This window comes from Eutrigla gurnardus (assembly GCF_963514095.1).
Source record: "Eutrigla gurnardus genome assembly, chromosome: 22".
Classification (NCBI taxonomy): domain Eukaryota; kingdom Metazoa; phylum Chordata; class Actinopteri; order Perciformes; family Triglidae; genus Eutrigla; species Eutrigla gurnardus.
Window position 1 is genome coordinate 8,273,185 of NC_139933.1, and position 26,913 is coordinate 8,300,097.

Below are 26,913 nucleotides of genomic sequence, written 5' to 3' on the forward strand. Positions count from 1 at the left end.
AAACACACACACACACACACACACACACACACACACACACACACAGGGACTACACACTGGCCCCCACCATTCTGGGAGTCCAAGTATTAATCCCTAGCGTCAGCATGGTGTGTGAATGGTGGGGGTCTGTCTGGTGCCAGGCGGTGGCCAGCACTGGCCTGACTCCTTCACTTCAAGACCAGACTGATACTCAGTGTGTGTGTGTGTGTGTCTAGTGAGGACCTGCAGAGGCTTATTTGAAAGATGACGCCATTTTTAAAAACACACACTCGCCTTCTGCAGTGTCTTGTCATCCGTTAATCTTGTTAAATGGTTTCAGCTCTGTCAGGGGTTTGCCCCCCGAGTAAAGCATTTGATAGCGAGGCTAACAACATTAGACCGTCTCGTTGCAGCGCTTATTGAGCTTACGCTGTGATTCAGTGACATTGAGGTGAAGGCTGAGGCATGTTTGAGGGCCATTGTGCTCAGTGATATAGTAGTATTGGATGTTAGACCTCTCTCTGGATCTGAAACATCTATAGAGCCTCAGCAACTAACTAATGTTTTATTTGACATACTTAGAGTTCTGGGTCGAGTTATAATTTGTGTCATGAATTTTATGTGTTTGTGAACGTGCTGCTGTTACAGGCTTACGTATTGTAAGGTTTCTCCAAAGAGGAACTTAAGAAAAAGTTCTGCTGCATTGACAATGTTTGAGCCTCTGTGTTAGTAACGTGTCGTCATCCAGCTATGATCTGGCAGCAGCGTATGCTCTGTAATCCTTGAGCAGTGGCTGCTGTCGGTGGGCCGTGGTACGGGGGTGGGGGAGTTAGGAGTTAGGATCTCAAATCGTCTGGCAACGTTGATGTAAAAGAAGTCTTATGTCACCCCCTGGAAAGCAAAAAGGTTTGCAAAAAAACTGCATTTCATAGTACATCAGTGTTAAAAACTCTTTATTACTCATCTCCAGGTTAGAAGATGCTACTGGTACCAGCGTAAGTAACCAGACTGATGTTATCTGGACTTTTTCCAGAATAAAGTGTTGGAAAAGTCAGTTTATCTTTGACCTGGTGGGCTTTCCCATCCGCTACTTATCTCTCCATAAAGCCTCGTTCATACAGCAAGTTTACGTGGTTGTTAAACCTCATTACCTGCTACTGTATTGACTAATTCAGTCATAGACACACAATCATTCCACCGGTTTTCCCTCAGCGTCCTTCTCTTGACACAAAGCCCGTTTGTCTGTATTTGTCAAACACATTTCGGTTGTTTGAATGTTAATTTGTGACGAAGACAACCGCAGTTGTTGTATTTGGCGTGTGCTTACCATCGCAGTGGTTACCGGTCTTGGCATTAGCTTCAGGGACGACTTCATTTACATGTTCAAACAAACAGAGATTATTTAGCTTGCCTCTGTGGTAAAGTGGTAAAGACTCTTAGTCAAACTTTTTTTTTTTTATCAATAACAATGCAGTATTCTCCTAGATTTACATTTACGGTATTGTTTTATGTATATGGTTTTGAATTGCTGATAGGATACTTGCATATTACAGCTGCACAGAGCAATTAAACCGAAGGTTGTAGTAAACCATCTCGCCTTCATGCTCTCCTTAGATGGTGATTACATTATTTTTTGTCTAAAGCAGGTATAAATGGAGAGTGGGTTGTATTTTGAGGGATATAAAGAAAGGCTACCTTGAGTAGTTGAACTTAATTATCTTGTGGGAAAACTCATGAAGCCCTCGGGGCAGATCTTTGTCTCTACTTGTCACACAGTGAGCAACAGATAAAATGCTGCAAGTTCAGTCATCTCAAAGTCTGCAGACTGTTCTCACACTCAGGTGGTACTGAAGTTACAAATATTTTCCCACACAGTTAATCAAGGCAAATAAACACACGACTGTATACAAAGTGGCCACATGAAAATGGAATGATAATTTAATCATTTAAATATTTACTTTTTTTTTCATTTTTACTATTTTGTTGCACCTGTGGGACCCAATAGACCCTTTGTCCTTCTCCATTAACTTGAAGACAGCACAGCTTTTTGGTTGAATAGGTCCCTCTCTTAACGGCTTTGGTTCCTCCCGAACCTCTCTCTGCACATATGCAAAACTGATGGTCTCTTGAAGTAATTGGACATCGTTCCACATAGAAATGAGACGAAATGAGAAATTCCAAGTAGCAACTTAATTTATCCAACTTGTTAATTACACTGTAGTCTCATCAACGTTGTATCTATATTTGTCTGAAATGGCCACTTAACACAGGAGTGGAGAAAATCCCATGAATGCTACATGTATCAGCACACAACCTGCTTTTAATGACTGAATGGAGGGCTGTAATTACAAGACATCCCCAACAATGGCACATAGATGTTGCTGTGAGATTCTGCCAGGAGCAGGAATGTGACCCTTTTGACATTTGACCCTAAATAAAGATAAACAGGGTGGTATGTCACTAAATAAACTCCACTTTTTTTCTCAGTTTTCAATAAACTGTCTACCTAGTGCAACAGCTGGTGGCACAAATCTAGCTGAGTCAAATAAAAGCGTTCTTACACAATTGGATGGTTAAAAGAAGCTTAAAATTTGGTTAATTTCTGCAGATAAATTAAGTGTGCCTCTTTCTCTAAAACACAGCGAATGCGTTGCCCTTGCTAATATTTACTCTGCCTGTGCTGACATGGTTTTTGTATGGCAGTTACCAGCGTCATGGATTTTTTTTTTCCCCCCAAACGCATCCGGGATTGATTACAAGTCACGGCCTGCAGGTTCTCAGGTTAAAAAAACAAGTGTTGGCATTTTCCCGACTGGATGAACTTATTCACGTGTCACAACTGATTTTCCCATGTTATCATTTCAGCGGGGCCGCTCCCTGCCTCTCCAAAACTTGGCTCGTTATGAGGAGGGCCCCCGCTATTTGCGTTGCCATGGCGATTGTTCATTCTGCTGTGAACTTTGGAGCAGGACACACAGCACTGATCGCGTCTGACCTTAGAGCGCTTTGTGCTTGCCACAACTTTTGATTTTGCTATTAGTGGAGAACGCTGACTACACACCATGAATTCGGAGAAGCGTTGTTTGAAAACTGGATTTTTAACAGTTGTCACAGTGTCAATGTCACAGCTCTGTCATTTTGGGTAGTTTTATATTCATATAAAAGAGTGCAAAAGAAATTCCCTGAAGTGCGAGATAACTTGGGAGGGCTGAGGGGAAGATGTTGAATCTAGGCATCTTAATTTTTTTATCGAATTTATCCTTTCAGAGGAGGAGCTGGTGTCAGTGGACTGTGAAACATGAAACAGATCCCAGAACTGGACTTAGACTTCACTGGAGTTGACCCGTCCTGTCATGGCATGTAAACATGTGAAGGAGTCAACATTAGTCAGTCAGGATGTATCGACCGACCGATCTGGCAACGTAGCTTTAAATGAGACTATGATAGATGCTAACAGTCACATTTCCCAATTCCACTTTACATCCTGGTAACTAAGCAGACTTTGGGTTGGTAGTGTGTTCGTTTTGGTTTAGGAAAGTACAGAAACTAAACTGTACTCAAAACAGAACATGACTCTGTTGCCGATTCACACTCTTTAACCCACAATGCAACGCACAAAAGGAGACATAGTAATAACATGGTTTACTGTCTCCCTCTCTCTAAGCAACAAGCAGCGATACTCCAGCTCCAGGTTTTGTGCTCGTCCTCCCTGGAGTCTGTGTGTGTCTGAGTGTGTGTGTTTAGTGATGGTGGGTTCCCATCCATTCTCATGGTAATTGGAGGTCTGCGATGGAGTTTCTGCGGCAGGACACGCAGTCCTCTGCAAGGATCAGGAGCTGGACTTTAGATTGACAATGGGCTATCATAGAATGGGTGGCGTTGTTTGACTGTGTGTGTGTGTGTGTGTGTGTGGGTGGGTGGGGTGGGTGGGGGTCTGCGCTTGTTTTTGAAGTGGTTTGAAGAAAGTTGCAAGGAGCAGGTGGGTGAAGCCTCATCATGTTCACTTTTCTCCCTCTTGCTCTCTTTTTCTCTGCGTACAAGGCAACGTAGTGAGAGAATGAATATATTCTCCCTTAAATTCATTTTAGAACGGTTTGTTTTGAGTTTTTGGAGCTGAGATTTAAGGCGGATTTAAAATGATTCTAATATTCATTAGAAAAACATTTATAAGGGACTGTAAAATCCAAAACTAACATGTTTTTTTGTCAAACTTTTAGAACATAGGTTAGTATGCATTGTCATATAAGTACACAATGCATACTAACCATAAATCATGTGATGGAAAACACTTCAGTCACAATCTCACTAATCTTTGGACAACTTTAAGCCAGTCATATGTTTGTGCCACATGATATCCACCTCTTGTTTTTTTGTTAAATCCTTGATGAGCTGAGCTAATGTATGAGTTGTGACTGATAATGTAGTCACGTTGGGTACATAGAAGGTGCGGTGCACTGATTTTATACTGCTATTAAGCACACGCCCTGTTGTGGCTTTCCCAGAACTCCAGTCTTTAACTATAAGCTCAGTGCTGAACGTGATTCATGAGGCGCAGTGATGGCAATCAAGAACTGGTTCCAACTTAATTTTGAAATGTTCTGATTCCTGTGAAGCGTTCAGGCTCCTGCTTTGAAAGAAGACAGCGTAAATCCCGCTGTACTTCACACCCTTTTGACCCGTTGATGCCTGTGCAAACAGTAACTTAAAGCTGGGACACACAGTTTCTATAGTTTGTGTTCAAATGACCCTTTGATAGTCAAAGAACGATGGCTATTTCCTAGAGCGAGTGCAAGTTAATTTATTAACATCAGAGTCTCATAGGAAATCTTAATGGATTTGATTAAAAGTTCTCGTACCCCATGTAAAGGAAAATGCCTGAGGAGGACAACGTGTGAGGCCAGAACCTGCGTGGAAACAACCGTCCTAATGCTTCCTAATAGATTATTGGGCATTCCACGTTTATCATATTTATATTTTCATGCATTTTGCAACCAAAATCAAACGTTTTTTCCTGCAATTCACGTTGTATCCTTGGTTACCCTGAGGGTTTGCTTATACTGTTCTCTGCTCCAGTAAGTTGGACGAACCTTAGCTACGACTTGGCAACGGGAGACATTTCTAGTCCAATCAGCTCGCAGAGCCAGGAAGCCGGCGTGATGCTTGCAAGGGTCAAAGTCAATAACGTTGCGTGCACTTGACAAACTAAGTAAATATAATTTTGGAAGTATGTTTACCAACAAGACAAGCTAGCCTTCCAGCCACGCCAGTGTCCCAAAAAAATCAATAAAATATTTACATGAACAAATGAGAAGCCGTGTTTACTGTCGGCTGCAGTCTGAAGTATGCAACTCATCTATTAACCTCGTGCTGCCCACTTTATTCTCAGGCACCCATTAGCACCCTGCAGAAGCAATAACACAGTGACAGCAAGTCTATAGTACGTGTTTAATTATACTCTATACAGTTGAAGCATACATTATGCTACAGCACATAATGTTCCACATGCCTTGCACACCCTGAACTACTTAAGGCTTTATAGACGAGACTGCAGACTGACTGAAGATGCAATACAATCAATTCAACCGCAGCTATTGGAATAAGCAGTCAACAGGTGTACGGTAATGATATTTGCATTTTGCCAGATTGATACCATCATACGGTTTTCAGCAGCAGGTTGTGGTTTGCACGGATTAGTCTCTGTAATTGTTGGCATCCATTCACAGAAGTGTGATTCAGTAGCTGGTAAGTGATTAATGTGGAGGTTTTCCTGTTGCTGAGTAACGAAGGCAAGTCCGGGTTCCACATACTGATAGTTTTAGGTTACGTTTAAACCTTCTGGGCACCTGTGAGTGTGTGTTTGACTCATCCGTGTAATGCATCTATTTCAAATTCAGTCGTCAGTATCGGATATTTTGGAAGAAATTCTCGATCACTGGTACAAAGAAGTGTATTGTACTTTAGCTGTGTGTGTGTGTGTGTGTGTGTGTGTGCGCGAATGCAAACAAATGCATGCCTGTTATACTCCTTTATAAACTTTGTAGAACAAAGGAAAAGTGGAATTTCATAGAATTAGGTCAAATTCTGGTTTCACAATTTTGCAGGTTACTTGATGATGGAAATATCTGCATATTTTACCATGTGAAGTGGAGCAAATTATGTGTGTGTGTGTGTGTGTGTGTGTGTGTGTGTGTGTGTGTCTCCGTCCCATCAAACGTGGGAATGAGCCGATTGATTCCAATTAAAATGGCAGTCTTTTGTTTGTCGGCCTCTTTGCATTGTGTTGCTGCTGTGTGACTTTTAAAACCCATCGGTGGCCCACTTTCTCACCAGTGGGGGAAATGCCGAGCAGAGCAGCAGTGACGGATGCATGCATGCGGGGAGATGTGGTGCAAGCGTCGAGAAAAGCTCCTTTCAGTCGAGCTTTAGCCAAGTCACGTGAAGAGGGAGAGAGATGAGGTCAGGGTGGGAGGGAGACAAAAGGCAGGTGGCCCGAGGATCAGACACACAGTCGGGTCGTAATATATTTTATCTTTGTTTGCATCTAAGTGTAAAGAGCTGTGCAGTTAAGTTTCGCAAGGTCTCTAGAAAGTGGTCACGCTCGGGAACAACAGTTTCAACCGACTGCTTTTATGCGATTCGAATAAAACTGTGACAACAGTCTGGATATGTGTGCATAGCATGCAAGCATCTTCAAGTGCATGGGGTAATGAGGGTAAGCAGAGTTAACTTCATTAGCCCCTGACGGCATCTGTTCAAGGAGCGAAGGTGACGTCACCCTCGTCATCAGGAAGCAGCGCATGCTGAGCCTTTGCCCCGAAAACAACAGTGTTTCCCCTCCACCGATTAATTTGTTACCTGACTGTGCAGTAATATCACCCCCATCCTCTCTGAAAATATTGATCTAATTCAACACACATTTGCATGTTTCATTTACAGGCAAATATAAACCAACATTTTATGATCATTTATGACCTTTTCAGCCATTTGATCCGACTGAAGTTAACCCTTAAAAAAAAACGTCATGAATATATTTTATACGTTAAGAAATATGATAAAATGTTATTGCAATGTATATTTAAAATATTATACTTATTTTAAAAATATTTTATATTTAAAAAAATGAATTTTTTAGCAAAAGTTTTTTAAATAGGAATAAATAGTGCACTTTTGGGGACTTTTTCCAGCAACGTATTTGGCGCTCTAGTGAGTAGTCACAGCAGTGAGATGGTGTGTGGACTTGAATAAACCACCGTGCCCATGTTCATGGTAATGAGGGAGCATGTCGGTGAGTTCAACAGTGTAGCTTGGATGACAATGGAGTTCTATGGAACAAAACTCAGACTTACACAAACAGTTCAGTCAGTTTTTTTATGGGATTTGCTGACCATAAGAAAACATTCAGAATATCACCGGACATAACCTTTTAACCTTAGAGCCTAATGTCTCACTGACTAATAAAACATGCATTATCGTTCCCCCAGTACCGTTATCTCTCTTCCCTCAGTCCCCCTCTAACTGCCTCTTCTTTAATGTCTGCACGGCCCCTGAGAGCCTGTACGTCTCTAGTTGCTGTCACAGGCCATTGTGCCGCACACAAAGAGCCTGAGTCCACTCCAGTTTTGGCTCCATTCATGAAGGGCATTGGTGCATGAACCAGGCTCTCCCTCCAGTCCCAGGCATCCCCCAGAGATCAGCCCTCTGGGAGAGAGAGCAGAGACATTGATCAAAAGCAGGGCAGACGAGAGGAGAAGTAAAGGGTGGGCCGGGTGGGTGGGCGGGCAGGAGTATGTTTGGATACAATGAATGGAGACCCCCCTTTTTTCCTCTTTCCCTGGGACTCATCTTTAGAATAACCCCTTTGTGTTTTTTTTGCTCCAACAGGCTTTGTGTTTGTCAATTTCATGGCAATTCATGAGTCGAAATCGATACATTTATGAGAATAAATTCATGTAAGTTAAATCCGTCTCCTTTGCCGCCTCTCCAGAGATGACGCTCATGACGTCCGAACCCAAACCCCTCGACTCCAGCCCGGCGTCTGACTCCAGCCCCGGCGGCGGCACAGGCACCGAGGACCCCGAGCTGAGGATGCTGGAGAAGAGGTCGAAGGTCATCGAGGAGCTGCTGCAGACGGAGAAGGACTACATCAAAGACCTGCAGATGTGCGTGGAGGAGATCATCGAGCCGCTGCAGAAGAAGCAGGTAAGAAAACTGTGGATGTAATACAGCTTTGAAGAGTAGAAGTACGCAAACAGAGTATAAAGTTACACACACCGGTATCACAATTTTGAGTCTTTTGAGATACGTTTTGAATCATATTTGGGACGTGACATTTACATGAAACTCACTTTTTTGTTTTACCTGAGATGAAGATGCACCTGTGAACGTGGCAGAGAATGAAACCTGAAACCTGTTTATATTCCAAAGTATCGTAGTTTCGATCTGAGTATTCGTGTAAACAGGCTCCTTGAACCCGGACTGAGAGCTTTTCTAGGTTTCTGAATCAATGTTATCGTGTTTTACATAACGCATAACTGGGGTAGCTCCAAAAGAAACTCAAAACTGGGATGAAGAGGAACTTTTAGCGCAATTTGAAAACTTTCTTTATGCTTTTCCCTCAAGGTGAAGAATGTGGACTTTGAAGGTCTCTTCGGCAACATCGGCTCTGTCATCGACCTGTCGCAGCGGCTGTTTGAAACGCTGCAGGACACCGACTCTATTGGTGAGGAGCCCGCGTTTAAAAAATGCACATCCTATGAAGAACTTGTTTAACAGAGTCAGGCAACTTCTTCCTGCAACGCCGTGCTTTGTACTTTATTCATCTATTCATTCATGCTCTCAGGAACGGTGTTTCTGGGCTTCAAGGCCGAGGTGGAAGAGGTGTACAAGATCTACTGCCAGAACCACGACGACGCCATCTCTCTGCTCGAGAGCTACGAGAAGGACGAAAACATCCAGTGTCACGTGTTGGAGTGTCTGGAAAGACTAAGGTGAGTCCCCGACAGCAGCAGTGGCCAGTAACTAGTTTTACACTTTGAAACATCTTTTGCACTTGAGTGATGATTTGCACGTCCGTGTGTGTAAAAGCATGAATAATACAAATGCACAGTTGAAATAAACCATTAAAGTCTGTTGGTTATTAATTGTAAACTAATGGCAGCATGTGTCACACATTGAGCCTGTAGACATCACAGTATATGTTTTGAAAAAAAGTCACGTCGTCATGGAGTTCACAGCTATCTAGTTGGCAGATCAGTCACATGGAATTAGTTTATGATTATATTTCTTTAGACTTTGAACGTTCATCCACGGTCATGTTGTGATAGAGAAGTCGCTGTAAATCTTTACAGAAAAATGAAACATTTTAACTGCAGGTGTTTCAGATTATCCAGCTACTTCACTCCTGCTGTGTGTGTGTGTGTGCTACACGACTGCTCCTCAGCAATGTGGAGCGGTCCAAAAATGTGCCCTACCTGGTTTCACCTGTCTGGTTTCACCGTGGGTGACTCAGGCACTTGGGTCGTAAAATAAAGTCATCGATAGACATTCTGGGAGACCGGAAGCTTTCAGCACGTTGAGTCTGTAAACGTGACTTCCAAGAAGGAGTCTTAACCAAACAAAAGGACAATGTGGAGCTGTGTGTGCACACTGTCAGTCCTTTGTTGACATGCAGTTGTTTTCCTAGTCATTTTTGTGAGTTAACCATAAAGTTGCCGACCTCTCCAGGAAAATAAGTTGGGTTTTTTTCGAAAGTGTGCTGCAGGCTGTTGAGCTTTCCAAAGGTCACGTGTTCTGCCACCTACTTGAAACAACCATGTTTTACAGCCACTGGGCTTCTGTCCAGCTTTAAGAGAGAATTCACTCAACAGCACCATAACAACGGCGGGTGCAGCTGTGCTTCACTCGACCTTCAGAGTTGACTTCTGTTGATTCAGCCTCTGCATAAGCAAACACTTCCTGGAGTCTAGCAGAATTTAAGACTTGTGAAAGAAAATGAAACATGAAAGTTATCAGTAGGTCATAGGTTTATAAACCCTGTTTGTTATCTTTCTGTCTCCTTCCAACCTCTCCTTCAACAGGGCCATATATCGCGAGTGGTAAGTCTCCATAACGAGTATTGTCATGAATTTCCAGCATGAGAATCATCTTGAGCGCATGCCTTTTTTGCTCACTAACCCTTCCCCCTCTGGAAATGACGCGTGTTTGTGTGTGTTGTGAGTGTGAAAGCCTCTTAAAAACATCTATGCTGTCATTTCAATTCCCCTCCTCCCCTGGGATGAAATGAATTAATTGTTGTTTGTGTTTGTGCACGTGAATACTTTTACTCTTGTGAAGAGAAATATTCCTCCTCTTCTGTGGATAAGCAAAGTAATGGTTGATCCTGGGAAACGCATCTAATGCCATCTTCTGGACTTAAACAGCAACAGCAGGTTACAGTAACCGGACTGGAAAAACATAAAACATCAGTGAAAAGATCTTCTGGATATTATGAGAATACTGTGACAAAAAGAGGAAGTATTGTCACCAAAAAGCCTCCTTACACCATGACCATATAATTGCATGTGTTTAAATACACAGACAAAGTGACAAATGTGTGTATTTAGAGGTGGAAACCTTCAATTGGCAAAGAAAATACCACAAACCAAAACACCACTTTGTTATCTTTATTTTGTCACTGACAAGAAATTATCTTTAAATCTCATTTGTGTCTGTAAACAACCAAATGATGCAGTGTGTTGCAAAATTAAAAAAGTCCTCTAGATCGCATTAAACTAAGCAAATCATCATTGTTTTAATTGTGCCTTCCCTTTTCTTTTATGGCTCCCAAAAACTGTATTGCTGATTATCCGTATATGTGAATATGTGGTGATGGTTGCATATCATTGGATCATGAAATCCACATGCTATAGAGGCATGTGTGACATGAACACAGGGGCATAATTCAGTAGTTGTGACTGTAATAGCGGGGAGAGTCGGACACATTTTTCACTCCCACCAAACCCCGTCTGCTGTCTTTCGCTTCTTCAGGGGGAAAACGAATTACATCAACCTGGGCTCGTTCTTAATCAAGCCGGTGCAGCGGGTGATGCGTTACCCGCTGCTGCTGATGGAGCTGCTGGGGGCCACGCCGGAGAGCCACCACGACCGGCCCCAGCTGACTCAAGCCCTGCAGGCCGTCAAAGAGATCAACGTGAACATCAACGAGTACAAACGCAGGAAGGACCTTGGTAACGATCTCTCCGAGTCTGCTGGTTTGTCTGTGTAAAAGTGCGTATGCGGTACAAAAGTCTGAACTTGTCTTGCCTCTGCTGCCCCCAGTGGTGAAGTACAGGAAAGGCGACGAGGACACGTTCATTGACAAGATCTCCAAGCTGAGCATGCACTCCATTATCAAAAAATCCAACCGCGTCAGCAGCCACCTCAAACACCTCACGGGAATTTCCCCCCAGGTACAGCATCGCTCCGAGTGTCGTTCTTATCCCGATAGGGGGCGAAAAATAGCTGGTTCTGATCTCTTCCGTGTTTTTCCACAGATTAAAGATGAAGCATTTGATGAGGCAGAGAAGAAGTTCAGGCTGCAGGAGAGACTCATCAAGTCTTTTATCAGGGACATTTCCTTGTACCTGCAACATATACGGGTAGGAGCACGATCATTCGGCACATATTCCTGTGCATTTAGAAATATTTCTCTTCAACGTGAATTGTAATACAATGCATCTCTTCAGGAATCGGCATCTGTGAAGGTCTTAGCAGCCATCAGTTTCTGTGACATCTACACGGAGCGCAGTGTACTCGACCCCGAGCGCTTCCAGAGAGCTCACCGCTGCATCAGCGACAAACAGTTCACGCAGTTCGTAAGTCCTCTTCCTCCCTTTAGCCTCAGCTAGTTGCTGTAAATTGCAGTTGCACACAATCAACCCCTGTTCCCTCGTTCCCTGAGCAGAAGGAGCGCACGGAGGCCTTAGTCATCAACCCGCTCACCCAGCTCCTCCTCATGTTCGCCGGGCCGCACAAACTCATCCAGAAGCGCTTCGACAAGCTGCTAGACTACGACAACTGCAAGGAGCGCGCCGACCGCCTCAAGGACCGCCGCGTCCAGGACGAGCTGCAGGCGGCGCGCAACAACTACGAGGCGCTCAACGCCCAGCTCCTGGACGAGCTCCCCAAGTTCCACGGCGCGGCGGAGGATCTGTTCACCGGCTGCGTGAGGGCTTTCGCCCAATCCCAGAAGGACTTCACCAAGACGACGCTGGGAGAGCTGAGGCCCCTCCTACAGGCTGTGAGTCACTTCGTTTTATGAGGATGTCCTAATACTAATCCACTCCCACCTACAGTTGTTCTCATTACTTTGTGTAATGACCGTTTTTCCCCTTTGCCTCCAGTTTTCGAACAAAGCTGGTACAGAGGGCAACCTCATCGCTAAGTTCCAAGAAGAGTACGGTCGAGTTCTCCAACTCCTCCAGAGCTTCAGCTTCTGCCCAGAGAACCTTCCTCCGGCCGCCTCCACTAAAAAGACCTTCGAGAAGAAGACTCTGGAGAAGCAGACCTCTAAAAAGCAACTGCAGGCACCTGTGAGTGGAGCTCTCGTCCGTTTTGTGGCGTATTTTGATAAATCATGATTTAACCGTGAGTCCTATCCCTGTCGCTTCCAGCCCAACCACATCATGCAGACGGATGAGCACCGTGCAGAGCTTCTGGTACGCTACATTCCTGAGAAGCTGTTCCAGGCGGAGAGAAACTTCAATGCGGCCCAGGATCTGGACGTCTCTATACTAGAAGGAGACCTTGTTGGTGTGATCAAGCAGCAGGACCCCATGGGAAGCCACAACCGCTGGTTAATCGACAATGGAGGTAGGTCTATTGTCCTGTAATTGAATTTTCTTTTCACGGTCACATATTTTCATGTGGAGGAAAAATCTATCTCTATGTCTCCTCTTTCTTGTTTTGCAGTCAGCAAGGGTTTCGTGTACAGCTCCTTCCTCAAACCCTACAACCCGCGCAGGAGCCAATCAGACGTGTCCATCGAGAGCCAGTCGTCGAACGAGTCGGGCTACGGCGGCTCCTCGCCCGTTTTCTCCCGCCAAAACAGCAACAGCACGCTGACCTTCAACCAGGACTCGGCCACCGTCAGCTTTTCCACATCGCAGCCCCAGACTCACTCGTCGCCGCAGCCGTCGCTGGACTCCGCCTCGTCCCGGAGGAGTCACAACAGAGATCGGCCTAACCTCGACTCGGCCAGTCAGAGCAACTCCATAAACTCCTCCCCCAGAAACCCCTCGAACCGCCGGGAGTACTCCGACAGGAGTTACTCCGGTCACAGAGACGCCGAGCCGTCTTACCGGCATTCGGGCAATCACAGAGACGCGTACGATACGAGCAGCCACAGGGAGACGTCGGACCTCTCGGAGACGGACTCTTATTCCTCGCTCAGGAACAATCGCTCACAGCGGTACGAACACACAGACAAGAGCTACAGTTCGTACCAGTGGAGAAATGGAGAGAAGAGGACGGCTTACTCTAGAGACGAGCTCATCGAGCCGGAGCCGGAACCAGAACCAGAACCGGAACCAGAACCAGAAGACGAGAGTGAAGGAGATGGTCATCAGGTGAGATTTAGTGTCACTGCTGTGACCTCATCAAACATCTACTGTGCCAAAATTTGAACAGACACTTTGAATAATTGTTTTCATTTCTCTGTTTTTAGATCTACTACGCCCTCTACTCCTTCGACGCCCGTTGTGCCAATGAACTGACCATCTCAGCCAATCAGCAGCTGCGGATACTGGAGTTCAAAGACATGAACGGCAACGGCGAATGGTGGCTGGGGGAGGCGGAAGGCCGGCGAGGCTACGTGCCTTCCAACTACATCCGCAAGTCAGAATACACATGAGCAGAGTCGTGTGCTGAGACTGACGAAGGCTCAAAAAGCAAACAAAAGACAGACCAGCATCCGTGACTTATTGTTGATCCGTCGTCATGGAGTTTGATGGTGAAGGACTAACTATTGCTGCTGACTCTGCTCCTAAAAAGGTTAGCATTATATGCCCATATTTATAGACTTTTTTATATTATTTTTACTTTATGGGAACTGCACCCTTATTCCCTCTTGTTTCCAGTGGGAAAAAAAAAACCTGTGAATTGCGCCAGATTTGTTTTTTTTGCCATATTCTCTGGAGCTGAAGACGATGAATTGTACGTTTAAGAGAACGGTCTTTAAAAAGGTGGGCACATTGGGAGATTGCAATGGAAATGTGAATGTTTTGGGTTCAAACTGGTTCTTCGAAAACAAACATCAAGTGGTATGCAGACACACTGACCTAAACACTGTGTTAATGACTTCTATTTTTTATTTTTTTTTCTGCATGTGGTTTATTGCACCACTAGAATGATGAATGAATATTAGATGCATCCGTTCAACAATCAAGGTTTGTGGCACTTATGATGATTATCCAGTGGTTGCAAGTTTTGAAGTGTCTGTGGAGCCCTGGACGAGAATTTGGAGTGTTGTATGAAATAAATATGGATCATTTGTATGGTAAACAAGCACTCCCCTTGTCAATAAGACAGATACACTTTTTAAACAGGGATGACACTGTTCAAACAGGTGATGACCCAACTGACCTGTAAAAAGGAGGTTAACAAACAGGGAGAGAGATTGTGGTCGGATCTTATCTCCAAGGTCTCCACGTTCTCCCCTATGTATATTATAAATAGTGCCGTTTATTGAGGATATGCTATTGCACCCACTGTAAAGTGATCACTGTTTGAATAAAAAAACAGCTCTGCTGACAAATCACAACGTCTGAAAGAAAGAATCTTTGTTGGTTTTTCCTCCGTTTGTGGAATATCATTGTTAGTGTCGTGTCATGTTTTAGGTTTATTAATGACAGACCAAGCAGTAGAAACCACATACACACTGTGGTTTCTACTGCAATAATTCACATTTTTACAAATAAAAGACTAAAAAGTTATTGAACTATGATACATTGAGTATTGCAAGCTTTGAAGATGGCAAAAAACACATTTTAAGAAAAAAAAAAAGGGGAATAACGCCTGCATATTACTCCACGACACAATTTAAGGACAACGATTGATCCTTCTTGGATCTTCGTCAGATCCAGATATTTTAACAGACGGAAAACACGACCATATTAATACATAATGCACATCAATAATGTCCAAATGGTCATGCAGAATTATGACACAGAATAATATTTGCAAGAACTCATGGTATTTTGAATATTACAAAACATAAGAGTTTCATATAACTTGTAGATTTAGTGATTAAATTCCAGCTGTTGAATCCCATTTTACATGTTCAGAAACACTCGGTAATGTTGGTAATGTAGAGTTTTAGGGAGAACCTTTGACAAAAAATTGCAAGCGTAATAGTGCATCAGCCTCTTGGTGTCACATTCTATTCTTTTAATGCTCTTTAATGCTCTTAATGCTTTTACTTGTGATGACCTCAACAGAAATACAGGTCACAGGTCAAGAAGGACAATGTCTTATCACATGAAACTCCTGTCAAATCAATGCAACGTGCTACTGATTAACAGGTGGGTGGAGAGCTGGAGAGGGGATATTTAGGATCATCTGAGCAAAAAGCAAACCATAGACTTACACTGGTCCCATCATGGCCAGGGTCTTCATCAACATGGTCTGCTTGATAGCTCTGCTCTTACAACTGTGTGCACTCGCTGCGCTGGGACAGGACTCGTACGTAAGTCTGCATATCCAGTTCGTCTGGAACGTGGAATCTAAGTCAACTTGATAAATAATTTATGATTTTCTTGCAGGTAATCACAGAAACAGACGACACTGGTGGTAAAAAAAAACACCCTTCAAATTTAATTTAGAGTAAAAAAACGTTCATCTTTCATGAGTGGATAAATGGACTTCTCTCTTTTTCCTCGCAGCTTATGAATATTATTATGATTATACCACCGACAGCCCTGCAGAGGATTTTGATTTGAGTGCAGATGACTGGTTATATGAGCTCTTGGATATCACAGGTGAATTACCTCTGGTTTGATTGCCTGCATGCTCAACGCATTGGTATTTTCTCTGTCTTAAGATGTATTGATCGAGACGTCCGCTGATACAGATGTAGTCAATTGCACTCTGCTCTTTGTGGTAACTTGTGAGGTCTTTATATTAGCACGCACGTCATGCAGTTATTGTCTTCATTTAGATGAATGTGATCCAAACCCGTGTCTGAATGGAGGCGTCTGTGACCATGATGCTGATGGGAACTTCAGATGTTCGTGCCCTGAACTGTACACAGGAAAGAAGTGTCAGACAGGTATGACTGGGCGGTCAGGTATATGAGGACCTATTATGCTTTTCAGCTTTTTCCATTTAGCGTGTTATATATTCTTGTGTGTGTGTACAAGGTCTCCAGAGTTGCAATGCCTAAAGTCCATTTTATGTTATCCCGTTCTGGTGAGGGACCAGACATTTCTGGCAAACACACTAAGCGGTTGAGCAATCACAATAGAGTGGGCCAGCTGACCAATCAGAGCAGATTGGGCTTTTTGGGAGGGAGGGGCAGGAGCTCAAACAGCGTTTCAAAAATTATTATTTTTTGGCCTTAATAAGGATTTTAAACATGTTGTCGTAGCAACATGACATACAATTATGCACCAGAAAATGAGTATAATAGGTCCTCTAATTAGAAATGTTTCACTATTCAAGATGAACATAATACATTCTGAGATTAAATGTAAAGGCTTTGTGTTGCCTGAAGCACAATGACTTCACTCACTTTTCTTTTCCCTGCTATTTATTTAAGCTTTCAATTTAAAGCTATAATGTCCAGGATTGGAAAAATTACAACTGAGGCAGTTTCACAAATACATGGTGTTAGCAAAAGAGCCGCTTTAGTGAACACAATTGGAATAGGATGTAGTACTGTAAGCTTGATTTTATTTATTTATTTTCCAGGGGCAATGCACACAAAACAACTGTAAATGTGTCAATAATGCATATTTATACACACACACTATATTGTGTGCTGTATAAATCAGCACACAATATAGAAGCACAAATTGAATTACAGAAACATCTGTAAGAAGGCAAGCAAATGAGATTAGACAAGGCAAGCATGCAGCGACTACATATAATAGCAGGTCTGCCTGTACTATTAAACATAAACAAGATAAAAATGAATGTGTCTTGTGTTTCATTTAGTAAAAGATGTTTGTAAGAACGTGAAATGTGGCCAAGGAAGCTGCGTCGTCACATCTATGCCTCCATTCTACGAGTGCAAGTGCAAGCCTCCGTACAGACCACCCAACTGCAACAAAGGTCTCTATTTATCTCATTAAGGAATATATATATTGCATTGAGTCTTTTGCACATCAAAAGCTGATTTTTTTCTTCAGCTTCTCCCTGCAGGCCCAATCCCTGTCAGAATGGAGGCTCTTGCATGAAGGGTCCCAAACGCTCCTCCTTCCAGTGTTCTTGCCCTCGTGGATATGATGGAAAGTTCTGTGAAGTTGGTAAATAAAATCTCTCACTCTCCTAAAATGAAATGCACACATCCCATAATCACCTGGCCAAAATAAATACTTTTTTTTTAAGGACCAAACGACTGTTACCAAGAGGACGGAGAGTTTTACCGCGGCATGGTGAGTGTTACAGTCACAGGGGAAGAGTGTCTGGACTGGAACTCCTATTTCATCCTGCAGAAAGGAAACGATCCATTCAAAGTGTACGCAGGCTTTGATGGACTTGGACCACACAACTACTGCAGGTGAGGAGTCTCCTCTTGTGTAAATGTTATGCGTGCTTACTGTTGACATTAGCATGACGAAACCTACCGTTTATGTGCCCAAACAAAACTGTGTTCATCGATGAACTCCAGCTTCTTTAATGTTTGATAAAAAGCTTTACTGAAGGCACACTTACAAAGGGTCAGTAATTTGTTAATGTTATGTTAATTAAATGGGTTGCCAGGGTGTAACTCTATTTTTTTAAATGTAATACTATTGAGATTTTAATAATTTAATTGAAAAATCTATGTATTCAAGGAACCCTGATGGAGATGATCAGCCCTGGTGCTTCATTAACAATAATGGACAACTGAAGTGGAACTATTGTAATGTTAGGAAATGTTCTGGAGGTAAGACACACATACACTTGGGGACATTACATTCATTTTTCATAACCACTGACTACACCCAGAGGAAGATTCTGGACAACACATTTCTTGTTAATTAAAAGCTCCTTGATTTCCACCCCTCCCAGGTCCGGCCACTCCACCCACCATCCACGAAATAGATCCGACTCCAGCCAAGCCGGACGCGGCTGCTGCCCAGTTCTCCCAGTGTGGGAAGCCGCAGCCCGGCCGCTCAGCCAGGGTCTTCGGAGGGAAGAAATCTCTTCCCGGGGCTCATCCTTGGCAGGTTTCCCTGCAGACTAGATCCAAAGGCTCATCCGGACCCTTCAGCCACATCTGTGGAGGCATCCTCCTCGAGTCCTGCTGGGTGCTCACCGCTGCCCACTGCATGTAAGCTACACTGTCGACTTTGTTTCAGATGTAGATTTTTGCACATGGATTATTTTTATCACTGCCTTGGTGTGTTTGTACAGTAAAAGCGGCGTGGAAATGCAGGTGGTGCTGGGAGGAGTGGACATCGAGAAGGATGAAGTATACGACCAGGTCATTCCTGTGGAGAAGGCCATCGTGCATCAGGATTACAAGGAGAGCCCCTTTGCTCTTTATAATGATGTTGGTGAGGGCCAATGAGAGTTATTTATTGTTTCATACACACACAATGTCATTCGTTATGAGCATCCACTGAAAATATGCTGGTAATCCGTTTCCTTTGTGCTCCTCCTGTGCAGCCATGCTTCAGCTGAATGTCATGGACAGACCGTACTGTGCCAAGGAGACCCGCTTCGTAAAGACAGCCTGCCTGCCAAACGAGCCCTTCAACAGCGGGACCGAGTGTGTGATCTCAGGATGGGGCGCCACTGAAACACGTATGTATCACTTCAATCTGCACAGCTGCAGACCGACTCGACTAGGAATTTATCCTTATGTAGTTTGAAGAACATAACCAAAGAGAACAACCCAGATATGAGATTAAATCAATAAAAATGGAAAATGTTCTGAACTTTGGCAGCTCATGGATATTCATCCAGTTCACCTAGGCCTATATCACGCATTTACACCGGGAAACAGGGTAACGTATTCCTGCTTGGTCATTCCAAGTCCCTGGATTACTGAATTGAAAGCTAATTGTGGCACATTAGTGAAGTAGATACTCAACAGCCACAAGCAAAGAGCAAAATAAAAGTCTGATCACAGAGCCTTTCAAATATTTACATTATAGCGCATCAGATTTAGTTGATTACTAAACTGAATAGTGTGGTTTTATGGACATAAAACACATTTGTCAACCTTTGCATATTAAAAAATTATAAATTTATAAATAAAAACTGTAGAAAACAATCATCAATTATGAAAGTGCACCGTAATATTGACACAACTTCTTTCTTTCACCTCGAGACTTAGATTAAAAGTGCCATCGAGTATATGAACATACAGTCTGTTTGATGCTGCTCTTCTCCTCTCCTCTCAGAGAGGTACGGTACCAACCATCTGCTGGATGCCCGCGTTCTCCTCATCTCCCAGGAGAAATGTAAAGCTCCCCACGTTTACGGAGACTCTCTGGATGACAGCATGTTCTGTGCAGGCAACATGAAAGGAGGTGTCGACTCCTGCCAGGTCTGTGAGAGATGGGATTTTTTTTAATATGCGTTCTTTGTATTTGTGAGAATAAAAAGGAGTTAACACCTCCCGTCTGTCCCTGCAGGGCGACTCCGGCGGCCCTCTGGTGTGTGAACGGAACGGGACCCATTACATCGTTGGTGTTGTGAGCTGGGGAGACAGCTGCGGCAAGAAGTACAAGCCTGGCGTCTATGCCCATGTCGGCAGATTCATCAACTGGATCAGAAATAATTTACTCTCATAAGGATGCATGTGGCCCTACTGCACTGTGTGAGAATTACAGACATGCTGCCAATCACTCATGTCCTGTTGTATCAGTACAATGAGATCTCTCACTCCATGCCTCGAGTGACTTGTGACACGTTACCTCATATGTTTGTGTTTTGACTCTTGTATACCTCACTGAGTGCCATCACAATGTAAAATGCCTCTTCAAGTATAATAAAATGTCACTTCAACAATAAAAAAAATGCCTTTTCAATATGGAAATGTACAGAAGAGGATTGGGGCCACATGTGATTTTAAATCTTTTAAAGTCTTAACTCTACTCTTCTGTAGAAATGTGTATAAAAAGGGATTTCAATGACAAAAAAAAAAGCCTACAGGCTTTAGGTTTTCATTAGCAAGCACAAACTGGCATAAATAGCACACAGGTGTTCCCTGATGCAGGTAACTTTGAGCAAATGTGTTCTTTAATATTCACTAGGTTTCAGAATGCTCAAAGTCAATCATTCTCAGGAGGGCAAAGGAGACAGAAGTGTCAAAAAGACCAGCGTTTCTGGCTGAATCCAGGTTTGCATTCATTCAAGAAAGGATCAAAATGGCCTGGCTGAGAGTTCCCCACCTCACTTATGCCCTAAAGAAAGAGCATCGTCACACTCTGATTGGCCAGGAGAGGAAAAGACCAAGCTGCTCTCAGTTCTTAATTAGGAGCTCGTCCTCACACCCTGCAGGTGATCGGAATCAGCCTCCAACCAACAGGGGAAAAGGAAAATGACAGAAAGTACTAAAGAATGACTGCAACAGTAATCTAATTGCACAATAGCAACTTGCTTGCAGCAATTGTCATTAAAAATAATAATAAAAATGAATTTAACTTCTAACTGCCAGCCCAGACAATACTTTAGGAAGCCTTGGTTGAATGAGAAAGCCACTCTCTCCATGTTTTTGCACCTGCTGTATATGATTTTATTGTTGGAATAATAAAGTTGAATGAATGAATAAAAAAAAAATAAAGCCAAACTCCATGAAAAGAAAAACATTCTTTCAAACGGATGGGCTCCTGTAATTATTGATTATAAATTATTAGATTTTAAGTGACATTAAAGGGATAGTTCGGAATTTTGGACATAAGACACAGTGCTCGCAAACCATTTGTCCCATATCAAAAAATCTTCTCCCTATACAGATTGTAGGGTTACTCCATATGGAGACAAGTAGGTCTGTTTGTTTTGTTATTATGGGGAGGAAATCACATTCAATTTCTGAACGGAAATCCCAGTTAATATTCATTCCCCCCAAATTTTATGCTGCTTTTCTTGCAATAAATTGTCAGCAAATGTCCTCAATGGACATGAAACAGTTGCATTACATACAGTATGAGCAAATAAGACAAGGTTAGATAAATAAAAGCATGACACGTAACAGAGCGATGTCCTGAAGCACACAAACGCCCACAGGATCGATGCGTCTGGCTAAAGATTGACAAGTATGAGGGATGAGTTTGATACTGGGGAGGTTTTTGGGATTAAACTCAAACTCTGCATTTTCAGTTTTCTGACACCGTGCCGAGAGCGACACACGGCACCATGCTGACCGCAGCCCTGCTCGTAAGCCTGAGTGTACTAAGTGTTCGTGGACAGGATAACATATATGTAAGTTTCTTGACAACTTCATGAATTATTCAGGTTATTATTCAACGTTCTCATCTGTTCTCTGGTGTTTGTCATTTCAGCTGGATGCCACGTGTAAGAATCTTTTCTACAGTTGATATATGTGGTAACACGCTGCATCACTCACTGATTCATATGACCCAAATAAGACTTGGCAACAAGCTGCCGTTGCAATTTAAGTTTCAACTTGGGATATGGCTTTTTGGTTTCATGTTTTTAAGATAACATAGTCTATTTCTTTTTCAACATAAAGAATATAGTTGGCGGATAATTTTCTATAATATGCAAAATGGTTTTAATGTACTTCACAGACTTATCTTATCTTATCCATAACACCTTCAACATTTCACTGTGTACTATCTATTGATTATCATAGTCTTGAGGAAGATTGATGAGTAATATTACTAAGATGGTATTGGTTCGAACAACAAACATACATTGAATTTTGAGTTTTTTTGATACCCTAACATGTTTTCTCTCTGTTCCTGACAGACATAGACTATGAATTTGACTACGCCACCGAAGCACCAAATAGCGTTTTTGATCTAAATGACTGGTTATATGAATTTATGGAGTACAGTAAGTGACATCTGTACACTGTCTCCATCTCACCTCTCAGCATGTCGTCTCATACTTGATCCTTACTTTTACCAGGCGCTTGTGATCAGGACCCTTGCTACAATGGTGCATCGTGCCAAAGTACATCTGATACAGAATTCACGTGCTCGTGTCCTGAGCCTTACATAGGGAAGAGGTGTCAAAAAGGTAGGGAGTTCATTTTGTAAAGCAATGCAACTGCAATTCCTGCTTTATTTTTTAGATTTCATTTGAATTCTTTGTTGCTATCCTGGTTGTTCTGGGTCTATTCTGATTGTCTCTTTCATGGCCATAAGAGCGATATCCTAATGTGTATGCATGAGGTTCACACATGGCTGTTTCTTAAACTTTTGGTAACTTATTTTCACTGTGTAGTGAGAAATGTTTGTGAGAATGTCAGATGTGGCCACGGCTCTTGTGTCGTCAATCTGAAGAAACCCCCATTTTATGAGTGCAAGTGCAGACCTCCCTACCAAGGCCCCGACTGCAAGTCATGTAAGTATCCCAAATCAAACCCAAGCCTATCTTTTACAAAATGGAAAAATTCGTTTTTAGATAAATTGAGAAGAACATTACATTTAGAACCTTGTTTTTAATCACGAAGGGGAAAAACTGGGGTGGCTGATACTCTTTGAGGGCCCGAGAATCCTTTGCTACACCCCTGCTATATGCACTATTAACTTGTTCACCTCTTGTCTGTATCAGTGCCAGCGTCTGCATGCGACCCTAATCCTTGCCAGAATGGAGGCGTCTGCAAACAAGGGAACCGCCGCCTACGCTGTCTTTGTCCCAATGGATACACTGGGAAGTTCTGCGAAATTGGTAAAGACTTTACAAAGAAAACCATCTTCTATTACAATCTATTATGGGAAACCACTTTGTCTCCAGCATTGCATATTTTCTGTCACATATTATGTATTTTATTTTTAATCTTCTTGTTCAGCCGCCAGTGACTGTTATGTGGGAACCGGAGAGACGTACAGGGGGAACTTCAGTACGACAGAAGAAGGGGAGGAGTGTTTGGACTGGCATTCCTATTTCATAGTGTCAAACTGGGGCGATCCTTTCACTACGTACTCAGACTTTACTGGACTGGAGTTTAACAACCACTGCAGGTAGAGTCCAATTATAGTCCCAGTATCTGTCGTTTTAGATGTTATATGTTTAAGTGGCAGCCTGTTTATTTCAGTCTACTGAATAAGCTTACCACTAGGGGGCACCAAAGTCAGAAATTTACTGACTGAGCTACACTTGAAGATAACAAAACCTAAAAGCTGAGGCTAAAAGAGATGGTTTACGGGTTTCGATTAGAGCGAAAACACGGATTCTCACTTGCAGCACAGACACAGTGGATCGATCAAAAGTCACTAATGTTCCAATAGGCAAAAAAGAAGATGCAAGTCCCAAAAGATACAAAAGATGATATCCAAGAGAACAGGCACCTAGCTAGAACTAGAAGCTAGGTCGGGTAAATTCCACATGGAACAGAGTAAACAGAGGAGAGGACTTACCCACAGTTCAACGGGAAAGACTGATCAAGGACAGATAAGACACAGCTGAAGCACATTAACTAAATGACTACACACAAGTCAATAGAGTCGCCATCTGGTGGCCAAAACAAAAACTAACATTCCTTCTGTTCAGAAGTGTCATTATTTAGATAGAATATTTTATTTTTAATGGTACAGGGGATTTTTTGTCTAAAAGCACACTTTCTCTTGCAGTGTAACTTATTGAAAACAAAATGTCTCACTGCATGATACAAACCTCCATATGAGTTCAAAAATAAAGATGTGTGTACTGCAACTTAAATTATTATGTATAAATTAATATTGATTATTTAAATGTTATCAATAAATTATAGTTGTCTGTAAAACAATTTAAAAATAATGAACCTCATTACTCCCAAAAAATAATTTTCTGCAATTCTTTTACGTTTTAGGAACCCAGATGAGGATGACAAGCCTTGGTGTTATATTAAAAAACAAAAGAGACTGGAGTGGTCGTACTGCAAAGTCAAGAAGTGCTCTGAAGGTGATCCACACACACACACACACACACACACACACACACACACACACACACACACACACACACACACACAGTATAAACTGTATGTACTGCAAGCCCACACTGTGCTCACGTTTCTCTGTTGTTCCTTAGTCCCAGGCACTCCACCCCCACCAGTCAAACCAGACCCAGGCTCTGCCCAGTTCTCCCAGTGTGGAGTACCACAGCGGTCCAGCACCAGCAGGATTTATGGGGGGACCAAGGCTTCCCCTGGCGCCCACCCCTGGCAGGTGTCCGTGCAGATGAAACCCAAAGGCTCGTCCTTTCAGTTTGAACACCAGTGTGGTGGGATCCTCCTCTCGTCCTGCTGGGTCCTGACCGCCGCCCACTGCATGTAGGCTTTGCATTTCATTTGTGTGCCATTTCCCAATGTATTCATTTTTCTACTATAAGCGATAACTTTTGTTTTTCAGTGAACCGGATAATGACTTCCAAGTGGTGCTGGGAGGAGTGAACATAGACAAACAGGAGGATATGGACCAGACCATCCCAGTAATACAAACGATTGTTCATGAGAACTACAGGAGCACGCCCGATGCTCTTTACAACGACATCGGTCTGTCACATTTATCAAATATGAAGTCATTTTCAACCTCAATGTACCATACACTATACTGTACGTTGTAATGTGAAGATTTTGTATTTTATTTGTTAATTTCATACAATGTTTTTTCTGATGATGCATTAGAAATATAGATTTCATGCTTTGAGAAATGTTTTTAAAAGTGATTTGATTCATTGATGAATCAAATGATAAATGTCACCTGCTGTTAATGTGCTCATTTCCTGTACAGCTCTGCTTAAACTCAAAGTTACGGACAGCCCTTACTGTGCTAAGGAAAGCCGCTTCGTGAAGACGGCGTGTCTACCAGACCAGGTCTTCCCGACTGGGAAGCAATGTGTGATCTCCGGATGGGGCGCCACAGAAAATCGTAATGACTTGATCCAAAAAATCCTTTCATGTCATGTGAACAGATTACATTTAAGTCGGGCACTTGCAGGAGACTGATCAAACATTTAGTAGTTTGAGTTACGCTCCATAAACACTGGATCCTAAATTTCCCATAATGCAACTGCCATTAGACCCTCCCTGCTCAGTGATCCCTTGCGTCTTTCAAACTCCACATTTTGTAACACAGACATTCTGTTCCATCCATCCATTGTCTACCACTTATCCTGTATTTAGGGTCATGGGGTGCTGGAGCCGATCCCAGCTGACATTGGGCAAAGGCAGGGTACACCCTGGACAGGTCTCCAGTCTATCACAGGGCTAACATATAGAGACAAATAACCATCCACACTCACATTCACACCTGCAGGCAATTTAGAGTCATCAATTAACCTATCCCCTCTTCATGTCTTTGGACTGTGGGAGGAAGCCAGAGAAGCCGGAGTTCTGTTATTCCATCTCAATGTTAATTCCAAGTCTAAACCTCCCTCTCATTCACATTTTCTTTCCAGAGAGGTACAGCAGCCAGCTGCTGAACGCTCGTGCGTTCCTGATCTCCGAAGAGCGTTGCAAAAAACCTGACGTCTACGGAAGTGTACTGGACAGCAGTATGTTCTGTGCGGGGACTTTGCAGGGGGGCATCGACTCCTGTCAGGTGCGTACGTTTATGAATATGACGAATCTGCATGCAAGGGCTATTAACACATCCACATGGCTGCCCTCCAAAGCTATTGGTCAAAGTTAAAGTCTTGTGTTTCAAATGCTTTGTTCCGTCTCTCTCTCTAAATCTACAGGGCGACTCCGGCGGCCCCTTGGTGTGTGAGCAGAACGGCACACATTACATCACGGGCGTGGTGAGTTGGGGTGTCGGCTGTGCCGAGAAGAACAAGCCCGGCGTCTATGCCAACGTCCACGCATTTACCAGCTGGATCAGAAGCAAGATGAACTGAACTACATCAGTTCAGTACTTACTGTTTATTTGGGGAAGAAAACACACAGACCACAGCTCAGTTTGCCCTTGAAAGTTTATTTTATCAACCAAGCATTTACTCCCAGTCCAGCTTTGAGTTAAAAAGGTACGGATATGAGCTCACAAAGCTGAACCTGCCAGACAAAATGTAGATCACACATCATTTTCAGTGCCTCTCACTGAGTCTAGCTCAAAGTGCATTAGATTAGCAGACCTCATAAGAAAACGGGATGTTTTGCATGACTGTGGCTCGGCAGCCTGTGTTCATCTCGAAAGATTAAAAAAAAAAAAAGATGATGAAAAAAATCCTCTGCAGTGCCGTCCATACATCTGGCCCAGCGTCTTATTTTTTTCGAAACACACTCACAATATATAAAATTGTAACTTTCCTTTTCATATTTTCAAACAGTATTCCTTTTGAATTCAGTTTAGGTGGTGTTGAACGTGGTCCTTTAGAGGCGATTTTCAGAAGAAAACATATCAGGCAAAAAAATCTTTCTGAATTCCTTTCTTTGCTCACCACATGCGTTTACAATCCTTTTAACTCGATAAGTCCTGTCCTGATTCAACATGCTTAATTCCCTTCGGATTCACTTCCTATTACAGTTCATTTTTGCACCTACAGCAGCTCTCTTTGACATCGGTGTGGCATCTCATGTAACTACAGAGTCACAACAGTCCCTTCATCAAATACCACAAATTTACTGTGTGAATGTGG

General features: G+C 42.9%; 2 protein-coding genes across 3 annotated transcripts in view; both read left to right on the plus strand.

Moving 5' to 3' along the window:
* Nucleotides 1–14,788, plus strand: part of dnmbp (dynamin binding protein) — a 37,293-nt gene extending 22,505 nt beyond the window's left edge. The window contains exons 5-17 of one of the 2 annotated variants that reach the window (XM_084001871.1): nucleotides 7,964–8,178; nucleotides 8,599–8,698; nucleotides 8,819–8,966; nucleotides 10,056–10,073; nucleotides 11,005–11,204; nucleotides 11,296–11,426; nucleotides 11,511–11,615; nucleotides 11,703–11,831; nucleotides 11,921–12,256; nucleotides 12,360–12,548; nucleotides 12,630–12,828; nucleotides 12,928–13,583; nucleotides 13,682–14,788. In XM_084001871.1, coding sequence (XP_083857997.1) covers nucleotides 7,964–8,178; nucleotides 8,599–8,698; nucleotides 8,819–8,966; nucleotides 10,056–10,073; nucleotides 11,005–11,204; nucleotides 11,296–11,426; nucleotides 11,511–11,615; nucleotides 11,703–11,831; nucleotides 11,921–12,256; nucleotides 12,360–12,548; nucleotides 12,630–12,828; nucleotides 12,928–13,583; nucleotides 13,682–13,867 — 2,612 coding nt within the window. In that variant the 3' untranslated portion in view covers nucleotides 13,868–14,788. The remainder of the gene's footprint in view (nucleotides 1–7,963; nucleotides 8,179–8,598; nucleotides 8,699–8,818; nucleotides 8,967–10,055; nucleotides 10,074–11,004; nucleotides 11,205–11,295; nucleotides 11,427–11,510; nucleotides 11,616–11,702; nucleotides 11,832–11,920; nucleotides 12,257–12,359; nucleotides 12,549–12,629; nucleotides 12,829–12,927; nucleotides 13,584–13,681) is intronic. The other variant, XM_084001872.1, reaches the window with a different exon arrangement.
* Nucleotides 14,789–15,613: 825 nt separating this feature from the next.
* habp2 (hyaluronan binding protein 2) lies at nucleotides 15,614–26,901 on the plus strand (the record flags this gene model as incomplete). The annotated part of the gene is made up of 25 exons (XM_084002174.1): nucleotides 15,614–15,700; nucleotides 15,777–15,804; nucleotides 15,897–15,992; nucleotides 16,172–16,282; nucleotides 17,170–17,286; nucleotides 17,364–17,480; nucleotides 17,563–17,734; nucleotides 18,012–18,103; nucleotides 18,229–18,490; nucleotides 18,574–18,716; nucleotides 18,829–18,966; nucleotides 19,569–19,714; nucleotides 19,803–19,946; nucleotides 21,672–21,684; nucleotides 22,102–22,188; nucleotides 22,264–22,374; nucleotides 22,582–22,701; nucleotides 22,912–23,028; nucleotides 23,150–23,321; nucleotides 24,149–24,240; nucleotides 24,370–24,610; nucleotides 24,690–24,832; nucleotides 25,071–25,208; nucleotides 25,738–25,880; nucleotides 26,020–26,901. 25 exons carry the CDS (start codon nucleotides 15,614–15,616, stop codon nucleotides 26,173–26,175), a joined length of 3,186 nt encoding a protein of 1,061 aa, XP_083858300.1. The 3' UTR covers nucleotides 26,176–26,901.
* Between the last annotated feature and the right edge of the window lie 12 nt (nucleotides 26,902–26,913).